This window comes from Phoxinus phoxinus (genome assembly GCF_949152265.1).
Source record: "Phoxinus phoxinus genome assembly, chromosome: 21".
Taxonomy (NCBI): domain Eukaryota; kingdom Metazoa; phylum Chordata; class Actinopteri; order Cypriniformes; family Leuciscidae; genus Phoxinus; species Phoxinus phoxinus.
This window is the reverse complement of record NC_136896.1, coordinates 17,024,572-17,038,847: the sequence shown is the minus strand read 5'-3', so window position 1 is coordinate 17,038,847 and position 14,276 is coordinate 17,024,572. Positions and strand designations below refer to the sequence as shown.

General features: G+C 34.5%; 2 protein-coding genes across 2 annotated transcripts; both read right to left on the bottom strand.

Annotated features, from left to right (window-relative positions):
• Positions 1-585: 585 nt before the first annotated feature.
• pgp (phosphoglycolate phosphatase) lies at positions 586-2,623 on the bottom strand. The gene is made up of 2 exons (XM_079596003.1): positions 1,764-2,623; positions 586-1,675 (listed from the first exon to the last, which is right to left on the bottom strand). The coding sequence occupies exons 1-2, from the start codon at positions 2,368-2,370 to the stop codon at positions 1,350-1,352; spliced, it is 933 nt and encodes a 310-aa protein (XP_079452129.1). The 5' UTR covers positions 2,371-2,623; the 3' UTR covers positions 586-1,349.
• A 1,031-nt stretch (positions 2,624-3,654) lies between these two features.
• On the bottom strand, positions 3,655-9,791 carry zdhhc4 (zDHHC palmitoyltransferase 4). Its single transcript, XM_079595903.1, has 7 exons — positions 9,655-9,791; positions 9,305-9,437; positions 9,147-9,220; positions 5,839-6,017; positions 5,633-5,758; positions 4,129-4,373; positions 3,655-4,041 (listed from the first exon to the last, which is right to left on the bottom strand). Exons 2-7 carry the CDS (start codon positions 9,425-9,427, stop codon positions 3,751-3,753), a joined length of 1,038 nt encoding a protein of 345 aa, XP_079452029.1. The 5' UTR covers positions 9,428-9,437; positions 9,655-9,791; the 3' UTR covers positions 3,655-3,750.
• Between the last annotated feature and the right edge of the window lie 4,485 nt (positions 9,792-14,276).

Sequence of the window (14,276 nt, the reverse complement as noted above, 5' to 3'; positions counted from 1 at the left end):
TATAAGCCAATGTTCATGACTGAGACTGACCAGCAGAGCCTGCAGTATAGGTGTCTAACTTCTCCCTGCCATCCTCTGCCCCCCACCTCTTGCCTTACACCAGGTAGTCCAACCCACTGGCTGACTACCCCTAGACCAGACAATAGACAAAGGGGACAGGTAGATCGGCACTGTGGACAGGGCTTTTCGTCGCAGACCCAGTTTTAAGGCATCGACTGGCCTTGCCTTTAGGCTGCTGACTGACCAAGGTGACTTTAATAACTTCAGTTGTGGTCATAGTGAGAAAATTGAAGTACCCAAAACTGAAACTTCTGTCATCCTTTACCCACTCAAGTCATTCCTAAACTATACTTGCTTTCTTCTGTGGAACACAAAATAAGACGTTTTGAAGAATGATGGTAAAGGTTTTACAATATAATTTCTTAAAATATCTTCTACACTTACAAAAAGTTGCTGCCTTAAAATTTTAAGTATAATCACCTTGGATGTTTAAGTGACCTCAACTTTACATTAAACTGACTTAAAAATGAGTTGAGTCTTATAAAGGTTATTTATAAGGCCTTATAAAGGAGTATAACTTATAAAACAAAGTTGAAAATATTTTGATGAGTTAAAGCAATGTAAAAACAATGTTGTCGTAACTTATTGATCACATTTTATTTTTTTTGTGTATTATGTTCCTCAGAAGGTTTGTACCTACATGAGGGTGAGTAAATAATGACAGAATTTGGGGTGAAATACCCCTGTAAGTACATTATTAAGAGAAAAAAAGTACACTTCATTAATAATTCTTATTTATTTGATCAGTCACGTAAGATGAACACTTTGTTCAGACCGTGGTGAGAAGTAAAATCCTACCAGGTTGATGGGTTAAAGAGTGACGACAAAGCTGTTATTTAAGTGCAAAATATAATAATTACAAAAATGTATAACATTTTCTCACTTATGTTACAGGTAAAGTGAATTAACAGTAGAGTTGAACAAGTACTTCTAATAAAATAAACAAACAAACAGCACAATTTTGAGGGTCATTTGTTTTGTAGTACCCGAGTGTTACTGGTCAGAAAACACATTACAAATGTCACAAATTATTTTTTTAAAAACACAATAAAACAAACAATAACACTGACATATAGCCCTTATATTAACTTTAAAATCAGTGGGATATTCAAAAAAAGAGGTAGGCCAGTTTAAAATGAAGCCTTGATAGTAAATCACACTGCATATTTGTGAAAACGTACAATTTCTGTTAAACTGTAATAATAAAATAGGTTATTTTGTTCCATACTGACACCCATATATTGATAAATATTCTCTACTAAAGTCAGTAAATATCAAGTAAATTCTGACTATGCCTGTAGTGCAGGTAAAATATCAGCAATGCTGTCTACATAGTAGTCAGGCACCATTCTTTGGCGATGTGGACATTCGCTCTTCTGGTTTGCCTCGGCTTCTGCTACAGTGGAAACTCCTGTAAGGGTCAGCAGGGTCTTCATGCCACAGTTTGACCCTAGCATGATGTCAGTGTCCAGTCTATCTCCGACCATCAGGCATTTCTGAGGGTCCAGGTCGAACTGGCTGGCCACACACTCGAACATGAAGCTGCTGGGTTTTCCCACCACTTGAGCTTGGCGTTGTGCAGCGGTCTCTACCGCCTTTAGGAGGCACCCTGTCCCTGTAAATAAACAGAAGACAAGGTCGTTGTGATAACAAACACGACATTCAGGTGATTCATATTTGTGACGTCATTCACATTTGCTTACCGGGGACGGCTTTGCCTCCCTCCAGAGGCAGCCTCGTGTCCGTGTTGGTGCCCACGAACTGACAGTCGGGGTTACACAAGTACTGCAGAGCTCTGTTGAGCTTCATGTAACTGAAATGCTCATCAAACCCGACCAGTACAGCTTGGACCTCCTTATCGAGAGGAACATTGGCCCAGTCGATTTGAACTCCAGAGATGGGGTCAGGCCCCACACCGACCGGCTGGATTCCCACCTCCTCGAGCTCCTGCTTCATCGCGTTGCTCCCAATTAAATAGACTTTTCCGTCGAGTTTACACACATTTTTGAGGTACATCGCCGAGCAGTACGCCGTGCCGAACACCTCGTCCGCGGTGGCATTGAACCCGAGCTTGCCTAATTTATCCGCGTACATTTGTCGGGTTTTCGTGCTGTTGTTCGTGACAAAAAACACCCGCTTTCCGTTTTTCTTCAATGAATTGATAACCTCAGGGGCTCCGGGGATGGTCTGATCCCCTCGCCATATCACGCCATCGCAGTCAAACAGCACACTGTCCACCGAGTCGAGTAACGTTAACGTTAACTGTCTGCTCAGCGCGCCGCTCAGACTCGTACACTTAGATGAAGCCATTCCTTAAGTTACTCTCGTCCTGACAGCGATCGTCTTTCTTGTCCTCGGCCCGTCCTAAAAAAACATTTGATCTACAAATAGTCCGCTGCTGACTAACGTTAGATCGAGATGAGAGAATGACAGCGAGCCGAAGTTTACTAGTTGCTGCAACGGAACACTAGCGATTCATTCGTTTGTCAATGACACTCTACTGTAGTACGTGACGTTTTATAATAGTAGACACTTCCGCACCGGTTTAAAGGGCCAGTGACTCAAAGATGGCATGATGAAATAGACCTTAAAGGAATAGTTCACCTAAAACGGATTTTAAAACCATATAATTATCGCTATCTTTATAGTTATCGTCCTTGGTGTGAACAGGCCATTAGTCAGGTTAGGCTCTATTTTTCTATTTTGTAATCTTAAATGAAAACGAGGATGTGAGGGAAATGTGGTATTTCACTAGATTATATTTATAAGGTGTTATAACTACAGGAATAATATATATTAATTTTTGTAGGTGAAAACCTAGAAAAGAGTTAGCATTTTAGCACTTCTGGTTACATCATCGCAAAGTCAATGGCTTTTTAAATGGGTTGGGTTAAATGCCTAAAATAAAGCCGGTGGTTAACAAGCTCAAGCACTTTGTGATTAAAAAAAAATATTTTTACTTTAAGGCAAAAGTCTAAGTCTAAGACTAATACTACTTCAACCTTTCACCTAACACTTCAAAATAAAATAAATATTTTTACCCTATAATCTAAACGAATCACAAATCCCACATTAATTTAAAACTTATACAACAAAATAAATTCACAAACCACTATTATCTAATGACAATAAAATTTGATAATTTGTTCAGATCATGAACCTTATATTACAATTATTAAATTTCAAAATATAATCTAACCCTCACATCCTAAATAATAGCAATAATATGCTCGTGTTACCATGTAAGATTTTCCAAATCTCGTCATGATAACACGAGCACAAGTCTTACTCCTAGTCCTCCAGAAATATAGGTTTAAAAAACAAATCCTTGTAACAAAAACACTGATAAGCATGTTTATAAAAATTAGACATTCCATATGACTTTAGGACAGTACTTTATTGAATGGACTGCATATCCTTGACAGCCTATCCTTGCATATCCTTGATGCCATGGGCATCTATCCCGAGAGTACTCCAAGTACTCTGTATATACTGTATACATATTATATATACAAATGTGAAACTATTAGAAAATTCTTATTAAAAATAAGTCAGAGAAAACAAAAAAGAAAGCGAAAGGATACCAATAATACATAAAGCTGAGAAAGTATTTATTAAAAATCCCATTCACCCAAATAAAATAGTTTAGTACAAATATACTGTTAAAAATAACAACAACAACATTTTCGCTTAATTTTCTTTTTTCTGAACAGGACATAAGGGCCAAAAGATTTCCCCAAAATTTGTGAGGATTCCCCTGTGATAGAAACCTCTAAATGGATTGTATGAAGTCTGGCAGTTGTGTCCAGTGTACGGATGGCAATGTTGACAGTTGTGACCTTTCCCTTTAAACCACTCATTGGCGGTTTGATTTATCAAAGACAAATACATGTGAAACATAGAATAACCCGCCAAAAGGAAAAAGACAAATACCAGGAAGCCCAGCATGAAGACAATCCGTGGAAACGTCAGAAAGAGATGCTGTACAAAGAATGCAATGGGACAAGATTTATTAGAGAGATACTCCATGTACCACAGCACAGTTATTAGTAAAGAAGTTATTATTACCTGGATGATAAAGAGCGGTCCAGCGGGCTGTCGCACACCCTGCTCGTCAATGTAGTGAGCGTGCAGGAGTCCAGTTCGCAAAACAGTTTGGAGCAACATGTCTGCTGTAAGGACTGCGATATCACCTGCCATGACACACACACTCAGGAGGTACAGCAGGAAGTATCTGATGTTCTGGGCACCGATGCAGTTGTTCACCCACACACAATGATGGTCGAATCTCTGGACACATCGATTGCAAACCCCTGAACAAATGATATCAACAGCATATGTGGAATAATGTTGATTACAAAGTAACATTTTAAAAAGTACAAAAGAAATGCCATTTTTGACAGTACATTGGGCCATTAATAATAACAACAACAATAGTTTGTTTGCTTATAACTTGTACATTTTGTTTCTTTTTAAACTAAGGGACCAGGGAAATTATTTTGTGATAGCTTGTATTGAACGCTGAAAAGTCCGTTAAATTAGTTAATGTGAGAGAAAATGGGGTTAGTAACTATTTCTAGCTAGCTATTCATAGTTATTAGCTAAATATTAGTAGTATGATGCTAGATCTTTACTGTGTAAAATATGGTAACAATGTTTTAAGTTTCATGAATTTAACTTAAATTTCATTCATCTTTTTCACTTCCAACAGTACAATAGAGTCAAACAGTGCCCGCCCCCTTTTTCAGCGACGCTGGTTCCGGAAGGATTATTTCCATTCATGTTTCCAATTGGGATTTTAAAATGGTGTTTGTAAAAGAGTTATAAGCCATGAACCAAGCCAATCAGCTATAAGGTGAATCATAACATTACAAACTTTGATTTATGAAAGAAAAAAAGTTTATGAAAATCGGGACAGGTAAAAGATTGTGTAGTTTCGGTTTTACAATACCATGAAGCATTGGAGATGGAGAAATATAAAACTACTCATTAAAATGTTGATTTATATGTATAAAAAAAACATTTTTAGTTTATTGAAAAATATGCATTTACAAACATTTCAGTATTTTGAGAGCATAGAGAGATCGCCTCGATTACGTTATTCGCAATGCTTCATGGGAGTGGGCGGAGCTAAAGAGCTTTTTTCGAGACTGATTGGTGTAATTTTCTGTACTGCATCATGGGTAATATAGTTTTTCACCAGGAATTCCACTGTAAAACAATTATAAAATAAGCTGAAATAATGCAGGCTGCAGCTTCAGTAGAAGAACTTTGCGAACAACCTCGTCGCTCACAGTAGAGCTGTCTTTAAAGGTTCATAAGTTATTGTTCACAATCTTTTTCCTGTTTTTACATCCAGAAAAGGTTGTTTTTACAACTGTTGCACTCTATTAACCGTACTTTGCTTTAAAATTACATGGAATGTCCCACTAGATCTATTTTCTAAGTTTATAGTAAAGGATATATTAGTAAGATAACTTACCTTTTATAACTTTCTTTTTTATGTTAAAATTATGATATTTTTTCAAAGTGCATATTCCAAAGTTCAAATGAAGGATTAACAAATACTTACTACAGTGTTTAGATCGGGCAGGTTTGACCAGCTGACAGGTTGAACACCTGACTCCCTGCTGGAACAGTTTTTCATCATACTGGTAGACCTTCAGTTGTGTAGTATGGTTTGCCTTGGTCAGTGTCCCTTCAAAAGAAAAGTCAAACTGAATGGATTTGATTTTTTTTTTTTTTTCATGAAAATGAGACAAGTCTTCATTTGCTTACCTGGGTCTCTACTACAGCACAGGTAGAACAGATAGGACTTCAGAGCGAGGAGGACATAGGGAATGCACAGGCTGATTGAACTTGTGCCCATGTCCAAACAGAAGCCAAAGACCTCATAGGAGAATTCTCCATACACAACCACTTCAAGTAACAGGTGCAAGTAAAGGAAGATGTTGCTCCTGATGTAAAGGAAATGATTGGACATAGGATGTCAGGGAATGTTCAGGGAACACAAATACTGATAAAATAAAGACTTTGAATGTAAGATACATTGGATCAAAGTGTCTGCCAAATGCATGGATTTAAAAAGAAAAAAAACTGTAAAAGCACCACTGCCACTAACTTTAAAAGCAGACTAATTTGTTTGGAAGTTGATAGTAAATTGCATATTATATTATACAGGCAACTTAATATGTTTAGCACACACTCCGTTCAGAAGTTTGGGGACAGTACAATTTTTATGAAAGAAATTAATACTTTTATTCAGGAAGGATGCATTGAATTGATCAAAAGTGACAATAAAGACATTTATAATCTTACAAATTTTTTAAATAAGTTCTTTCTTCTGAACTTTATATTCATCAAAGAATCCTGAAAGATGATGTATTCCAGTTTCCACAAAAAATATTACACCAAATCGGAACATTAGAATGTTTTCTGAAGGGTCATGCGACACTGAAGACTGGAGTAATGATGCTGAAAATTCAGCTTTGCATCACAGGAATAAATTACATTTTAAAACATAATAAAATAGAAAACAGTTATTTTAAACTATAATAATATTTTACAATACTACCTTATCTTTTTACAGTCATTGAGATGAAATAAATGCAGCTTTGGTGACTTTCCAAAACAAAACTTGTATTTTTGAATAATATATGAATTGATAATGAAAACAAAAACAAAAGAAAAAAACAACTCTAGACCAAAATAAACCATTTTGAAATGAATCTAAACTAATCTATTCAAGGCCAATAGAGCTCCTCTGTTTCTCTTGGCTGAAAACTGAACACACTTACAAGTTGGTAATGTACATATGCTTACAAAATTATCTGGTTTCAGCTGCATTTAGTTTTTGAGATGTTATGAAATTAAAATGATCTGTCAGTTTTTAATATACAGTAAAAAAGGTTGTAGCAAAGCATGTCAGAGGGTTGTTCCATAAAAGACGCTAAGAAAAGCGGGGATTAAACTCCAAAACCCGACTTGAATAAACCTAACAAATAAGTTGGGGCTAAAGCGGTTTCATAAAAGGTCATTCAAGTTCACGGAATCCCACTAATTTGATCCAGGTTTATCTAGTCTAGATAACTGCGTGTGCACGCGTCTCTTACTGTAGGCAGCCCTAGAGGTCGATCATAGATCAAATCGATCCACCATCAAACAGCATATATATTTTGTGCAGTTTTATGCGTTTAAGACATGGTGTTTGCAAAACTTACATTTCACAGGAATATTCTCCATCTGTAAATCTTAGAAAGTCGTGCAAATATTTCCATTTTGCTGCTAGACTTCACATTGAACGAGCACTGCTGCGTGCCAAATGGGAGCGCAAAAATTCTGACTAATATATATATTTTGCTTGGACAATTAATAGGCTATGCGATATTTTATAACACCAGAAATATCTTCTAATTATAATAATTTATCTTTAGGATGTTGGATAAGTTGCAGTGAACTTATAGCTCACTCATATATTTTATATTTAAAATAATAATAGAAATTGAACAGAAGTAATTCAGGGAAGAATTTAAGAAACCAAATATAATAAAGATACAAAATATAGTTTTGGGTTTAGGACCTAAGCTACTTAATAAAGATTACTTAATAAAGACTTATATTATTTAGAATGCGGAGAATTACAGCTTTTAAAGCAATAATTGTTATTTTGGAGAAAGCAAGAATGTTTGGTTAGATTTAGTTTATACAGTACATTATGGACAGGATAACATGACAATAATAGCAAAAGTATACATTTTGAAAAGATATGTGCAACTCTAAAATCAAAGAATATTACATAAAATAAAGGAATAGATATTAGCCTACATTAAATAACCTTCCCTCCCTTTTAATTCTAGTTATCTGTTATTTGATTTATTTAATATTGAATATTTGATATTTAAATAATATTACTTGAATAACTTATTAGGAATTATGTGTCATCATAAGAGTTTAATATAAATATGTGAATTTTAAATTTATTGGTTATTTTTCTTATTATGTGTTTTTTAGGCTATGTGTTGGTAAGTATTATCACACAAGAAAAAAAGTAGAAGGAAAAATAAAAAAAACAGTATAAAAGTCCATTTGTATAATTGTGTTAAATGTGTTTGAATTGAAAGACATAATAAAGTACATAAAATATATATATGCTAAAATATTTGTTGTTGGACATTATATGTGCCTTATTTAGAATTTTAAACCTACAATTGAGTGTAAATAACTGTAAAGGGACTATTGCAATGGGGTAAATCAAGAGTAGGTTAATATAGCCAATTTCTAAGCTCAGATTCATTTTACCAGTTAAAATGCAGTCTGTGCTTTTGTAATTATTCATATAATTTTTTTTTTGTTTATTTTTTTTTAGATTGTAATGTTCTTCTAATAAGCATACAAATGTACTACAGCTGCCAAATAAAACCAGAGAGAAATGCATTCATAAATCTTTAAAACTATCTAATTAAATCTTGGGCACAAAACATTCAGCCAGTAAGAAAAGAAAACCTGTAGGATATATATATATATATATATATATATATATATATATATATATATAGGCTACAATGATAAATGAGACACTATAGACCTACAAACGTGTTGAATTATATTGTATACTATCAAGTGTTTATGTAAATATATATATATATATATATATAATATATATATTTTTTATTATTATCTTATATAACAACGTTAACAAACATTTTTATATACAATTTAACAAGTTTGTAGGTCTATATTATCTCATTTATCATTGTAGCCTTATTTAAGTTGATTTTCTTGTATATTTATTTTTGGTTTGATAGTGGTTAATAAAGTCAAATAATGGTATGAGAGAGTGTCAGTCATTTGGTCAGTGTTAAAGGATCTGTGAAACAACTGCGGCTTAGCCTGACAGTTAGCCTGCCCTGGACCAGGCTAGTTTCCCAGCATAAGTTGCCAGAGTAACTGAGTTTGAACTATTTTAAGTTTGCTTTATGAAACAGAATCAACCGACAATAAGCCTGACTAACCAAAATAAGCCTGGCTTGTATTTCGAATCTTGTTTTATGGAACAACCGGTGTGACCTGTTCAAATGTTAATTTACCTCTGATGGAACAGTCTATGCATAGTCCTGTAGCAAATGTTTTGGAGACATTGTGGGATCAATTGAGAGACAACCTAATAGAAAAAAACAGTTTATAAATTACACTATAAACAACTGAGGAAATCATTCAGTTTGCAGGAGTTGTCCTGCGCTCTTACCCCAGTGAATGTGTCGAAAAGCCGACCGAGAGGAGTTCGCTGATGTCCTGAATACTTACAAACCAGAGCAATGCAGGTGAGCACTGCAACCACATATATACCAAACAGAGTGAGGAAGTCCATTTGTCACTACCTAAGAAGCACAGGACTGTGAGTGAGTAACTGACTTCAAGTTTGTACAGATGCTTATGTATAATCAAAACCGAATGTACTCGTATTCCGAACCACAACTCATCAATAAAACCATATTCAACTGTTTAAAAGTTTATTTGTATACAATACTGTATATTGACACACAGGTCTAGCACTAGCAGTGTATACAAAGAGTGGCGAGCGAAGGAAAGTTTTACCTTTTATTCATCTAAGCACCATCCTCCTCACACCTTTACTCTTCCGTACAGACCGTAGTGTGAAGTAAACGTGACCACGAAACGGTGTTGCCAGATCTCAAAATCTCACACCCCTACTTTCCTCCCCAAAATAATCTATTTACAAATATAATTTTACGTTTAAAAATAAAATAGAACGTATTTCACTTTTGTATTCTGGGAAAGAAAGAAAAAAAACCCGAATAAGCGACTTTTTACTGCGGTCAAGCCAGCCGCGGTTTGAAAATACACGGTCAAGCCAGCCGCCAAAAAAAAAGCGTGTGCGCCTATTACTATGAATACGGTAATTTCAGTAACAGCAGCGTGAGAACGCGCTTTCAGAGCGCGTCATTTCTATCTCTATCTATCTATCTATCTATCTATCTATCTATCTATCTATCTATCTATCTATCTATCTATCTATCTATCTATCTATCTATCTATCTATCTATCTATCTATCTATCTTTCTTTCTTTATATCTATCTTTATCTTTTTTTTCTTTATATCTCTCTATCTATCTATCTCTTTCTTTCTATATTCTTTCTTTCTATTTCTTTCTTTCTTTCTTATATCTTTTTTCTTTATCTTTTATATTTTCCTATCTATCTATCTATCTATCTATCTATCTATCTATCTATCTATCTATCTATCTATCTATCTATCTATCTATCTATCTATCTATCTACAGTATCTATCTATCTATTTCTTTCTTTATATCTATCTTTTTATATATATTTCTTTCTTTCTTTATATCTATCTATCTTTCTTTATATCATTTTTCTTTCTATCTATCTATCTATCTATCTATCTATCTATCTATCTATCTATCTATCTATCTATCTATCTATCTATCTCTTTCTTTCTAGCTATATTTTTTCTATCTATCTATCTGTCTATCTATCTATCTATCTATCTATCTATCTATCTATCTATCTATCTATCTATCATCTATCTATCTATCTTCTTTCTTTCTATCTCTCTATCGATCTATCTGTGAGAGACGATATAAAAAGATGCCATGTTTCGAGAGTATTTGTACTTTACTCTGTTATCCTTTTAATTTACACTCACATTGTCTTAGCTAGTTGTGTATTTCTTTGACTAATGTTTTTTTTTTCTTTATAGGTCACATCTCAAGAATTTTTATGTAGAGGTTTACAGAAAAATTATTTGCAGCAAAATAAAGTATACACTCTTTCTAAATACATCTTTTTTTCTTCTTTTTTTTCATATATTTTTTGTACAATATAAAAATTTGACTTCAGAGGCCTATAAAGACCTCATTTCTAATAAGTAGAAAAAAATAATGGTCAGTTCTTATAGGGGACGTCCCATACAGTATACACACCTTATATCAAACCATTTTACTGTAGCATTTTGGAGATATGTCACATTATTCGACTTCAGAGGCCCATAAAGACATCATTTCTAATAAGTAGAAAAAAATAATGGTCAGTTCTTATAGGGGACGTCCCATACAGTATACACACCTCATATCAAACCATTTTACTGTAGCATTTTGGAGATATGTCACATTATTCGACTTCAGAGGCCCATAAAGACCTAATTTCTAATAAGTAGAAAAAAATAATAGTCAGTTCTTATAGGGGACGTCCCATACACTATACACACCTCATATCAAACCATTTTACTGTAGCATTTTGGAGATATGTCACATTTGACTACTTCAGAGGCCCATAAAGACCTCATTTCTAATAAGTAGAAAAAAATAATGGTCAGTTCTTATAGGGGACGTCCCATACAGTATACACACCTCATATCAAACCATTTTACTGTAGCATTTTGGAGATACATGTATGTCACATTTGACTACTTCAGAGGCCTATAAAGACCTAATTTCTAATAAGTAGAAAAAAATAATAGTCAGTGCTTATACGGGACGTCCCATACAGTATACACACCTCATATCAAACCATTTTACTGTAGCATTTTGGAGATATGTCACATTTTACTACTTCAGAGGCCCATAAAGACCTCATTTCTAATAAGTAGAAAAAACGAATGGTCAGTTCTTATAGGGGACGTCCCATACAGTATACACACCTCATATCAAACCATTTTACTGTAGCATTTTGGAGATGTGTCACATTATTCGACTTCAGAGGCCCATAAAGACCTCATTTCTAATAAGTAGAAAAAAATAATAGTCAGTGCTTATACGGGACGTCCCATACAGTATACACACCTCATATCAAACCATTTTACTGTAGCATTTTGGAGATACGTCACATTTGACTACTTCAGAGGCCTATAAAGACCTCATTTCTAATAAGTAGAAAAAAATAATGGTCAGTTCTTATAGGGGACGTCCCATACAGTATACACACCTCATATCAAACCATTTTACTGTAGCATTTTGGAGATATGTCACATTATTCGACTTCAGATGCCCATAAAGACCTCATTTCTAATAAGTAGAAAAAACTAATAGTCAGTTCTTATAGGGGACGTCCCATACACTATACACACCTCATATCAAACCATTTTACTGTAGCATTTTGGAGATATGTCACATTATTCGACTTCAGAGGCCCATAAAGACCTCATTTCTAATAAGTAGAAAAAACAAATGGTCTGTTCTTATAGGGGACGTCCCATACACTATACACACCTCATATCAAACCATTTTACTGCAGCATTTTGGAGATATGTCACATTATTCGACTTCAGAGGCCCATAAAGACCTCATTTCTAATAAGTAGAAAAAAATAATGGTCAGATCTTATAGGGGACGTCCCATACACTATACACACCTCATATCAAACCATTTTACTGTAGCATTTTGGAGATATGTCACATTATTCGACTTCAGATGCCCATAAAGACCTAATTTCTAATAAGTAGAAAAAAATAATAAACAGTGCTTATACGGGACGTCCCATACAGTATACACACCTCATATCAAACCATTTTACTGCAGCATTTTGGAGATATGTCACATTTGACTACTTCAGAGGCCCATAAAGACCTCATTTCTAATAAGTAGAAAAAACAAATGGTCAGTGCTTATACGGGACGTCCCATACAGTATACACACCTCATATCAAACCATTTTACTGCAGCATTTTGGAGATATGTCACATTTTACTACTTCAGAGGCCTATAAAGACCTCATTTCTAATAAGTAGAAAAAAATAATAGTCAGTTCATATAGGGGACGTCCCATACAGTATACACACCTCATATCAAACCATTTTACTGTAGCATTTTGGAGATATGTCACATTATTCGACTTCAGAGGCCTATAAAGACCTCATTTCTAATAAGTAGAAAAAAATAATAGTCAGTTCATATAGGGGACGTCCCATACAGTATACACACCTCATATCAAACCATTTTACTGCAGCATTTTGGAGATATGTCACATTTTACTACTTCAGAGGCCCATAAAGACCTCATTTCTAATAAGTAGAAAAAACTAATGGTCAGTTCTTATAGGGGACGTCCCATACAGTATACACACCTCATATCAAACCATTTTACTGTAGCATTTTGGAGATATGTCACATTATTCGACTTCAGAGGCCTATAAAGACCTAATTTCTAATAAGTAGAAAAAACTAATAGTCAGTTCTTATAGGGGACGTCCCATACACTATACACACCTCATATCAAACCATTTTACTGCAGCATTTTGGAGATATGTCACATTATTCGACTTCAGAGGCCTATAAAGACCTAATTTCTAATAAGTAGAAAAAACTAATAGTCAGTTCTTATAGGGGACGTCCCATACACTATACACACCTCATATCAAACCATTTTACTGCAGCATTTTGGAGATATGTCACATTATTCGACTTCAGAGGCCTATAAAGACCTAATTTCTAATAAGTAGAAAAAACTAATAGTCAGTTCTTATAGGGGACGTCCCATACACTATACACACCTCATATCAAACCATTTTACTGTAGCATTTTGGAGATATGTCACATTATTCGACTTCAGAGGCCTATAAAGACCTAATTTCTAATAAGTAGAAAAAACTAATAGTCAGTTCTTATAGGGGACGTCCCATACACTATACACACCTCATATCAAACCATTTTACTGCAGCATTTTGGAGATATGTCACATTATTCGACTTCAGAGGCCTATAAAGACCTAATTTCTAATAAGTAGAAAAAACTAATAGTCAGTTCTTATAGGGGACGTCCCATACACTATACACACCTCATATCAAACCATTTTACTGTAGCATTTTGGAGATATGTCACATTATTCGACTTCAGAGGACCATAAAGACCTCATTTCTAATAAGTAGAAAAAACTAATGGTCAGTTCTTATAGGGGACGTCCCATACACTATACACACCTCATATCAAACCATTTTACTGTAGCATTTTGGAGATATGTCACATTATTCGACTTCAGAGGCCCATAAAGACCTCATTTCTAATGCAGTGCAGCAGCATTTTTGGCTGAGGGAATTCCTGGAGGGACTTCATCAGAGCCAGTCACTCCCGAAGATCCAAGGGCCTTCATAAAATGTAAGAGGTTATTTTTTTTTGTTATTTTTTGTTATTTTTTATATAGGGTTTTTTGATTATTTATTTCCGTTTATTTTAGGTTTTTCGCTGGT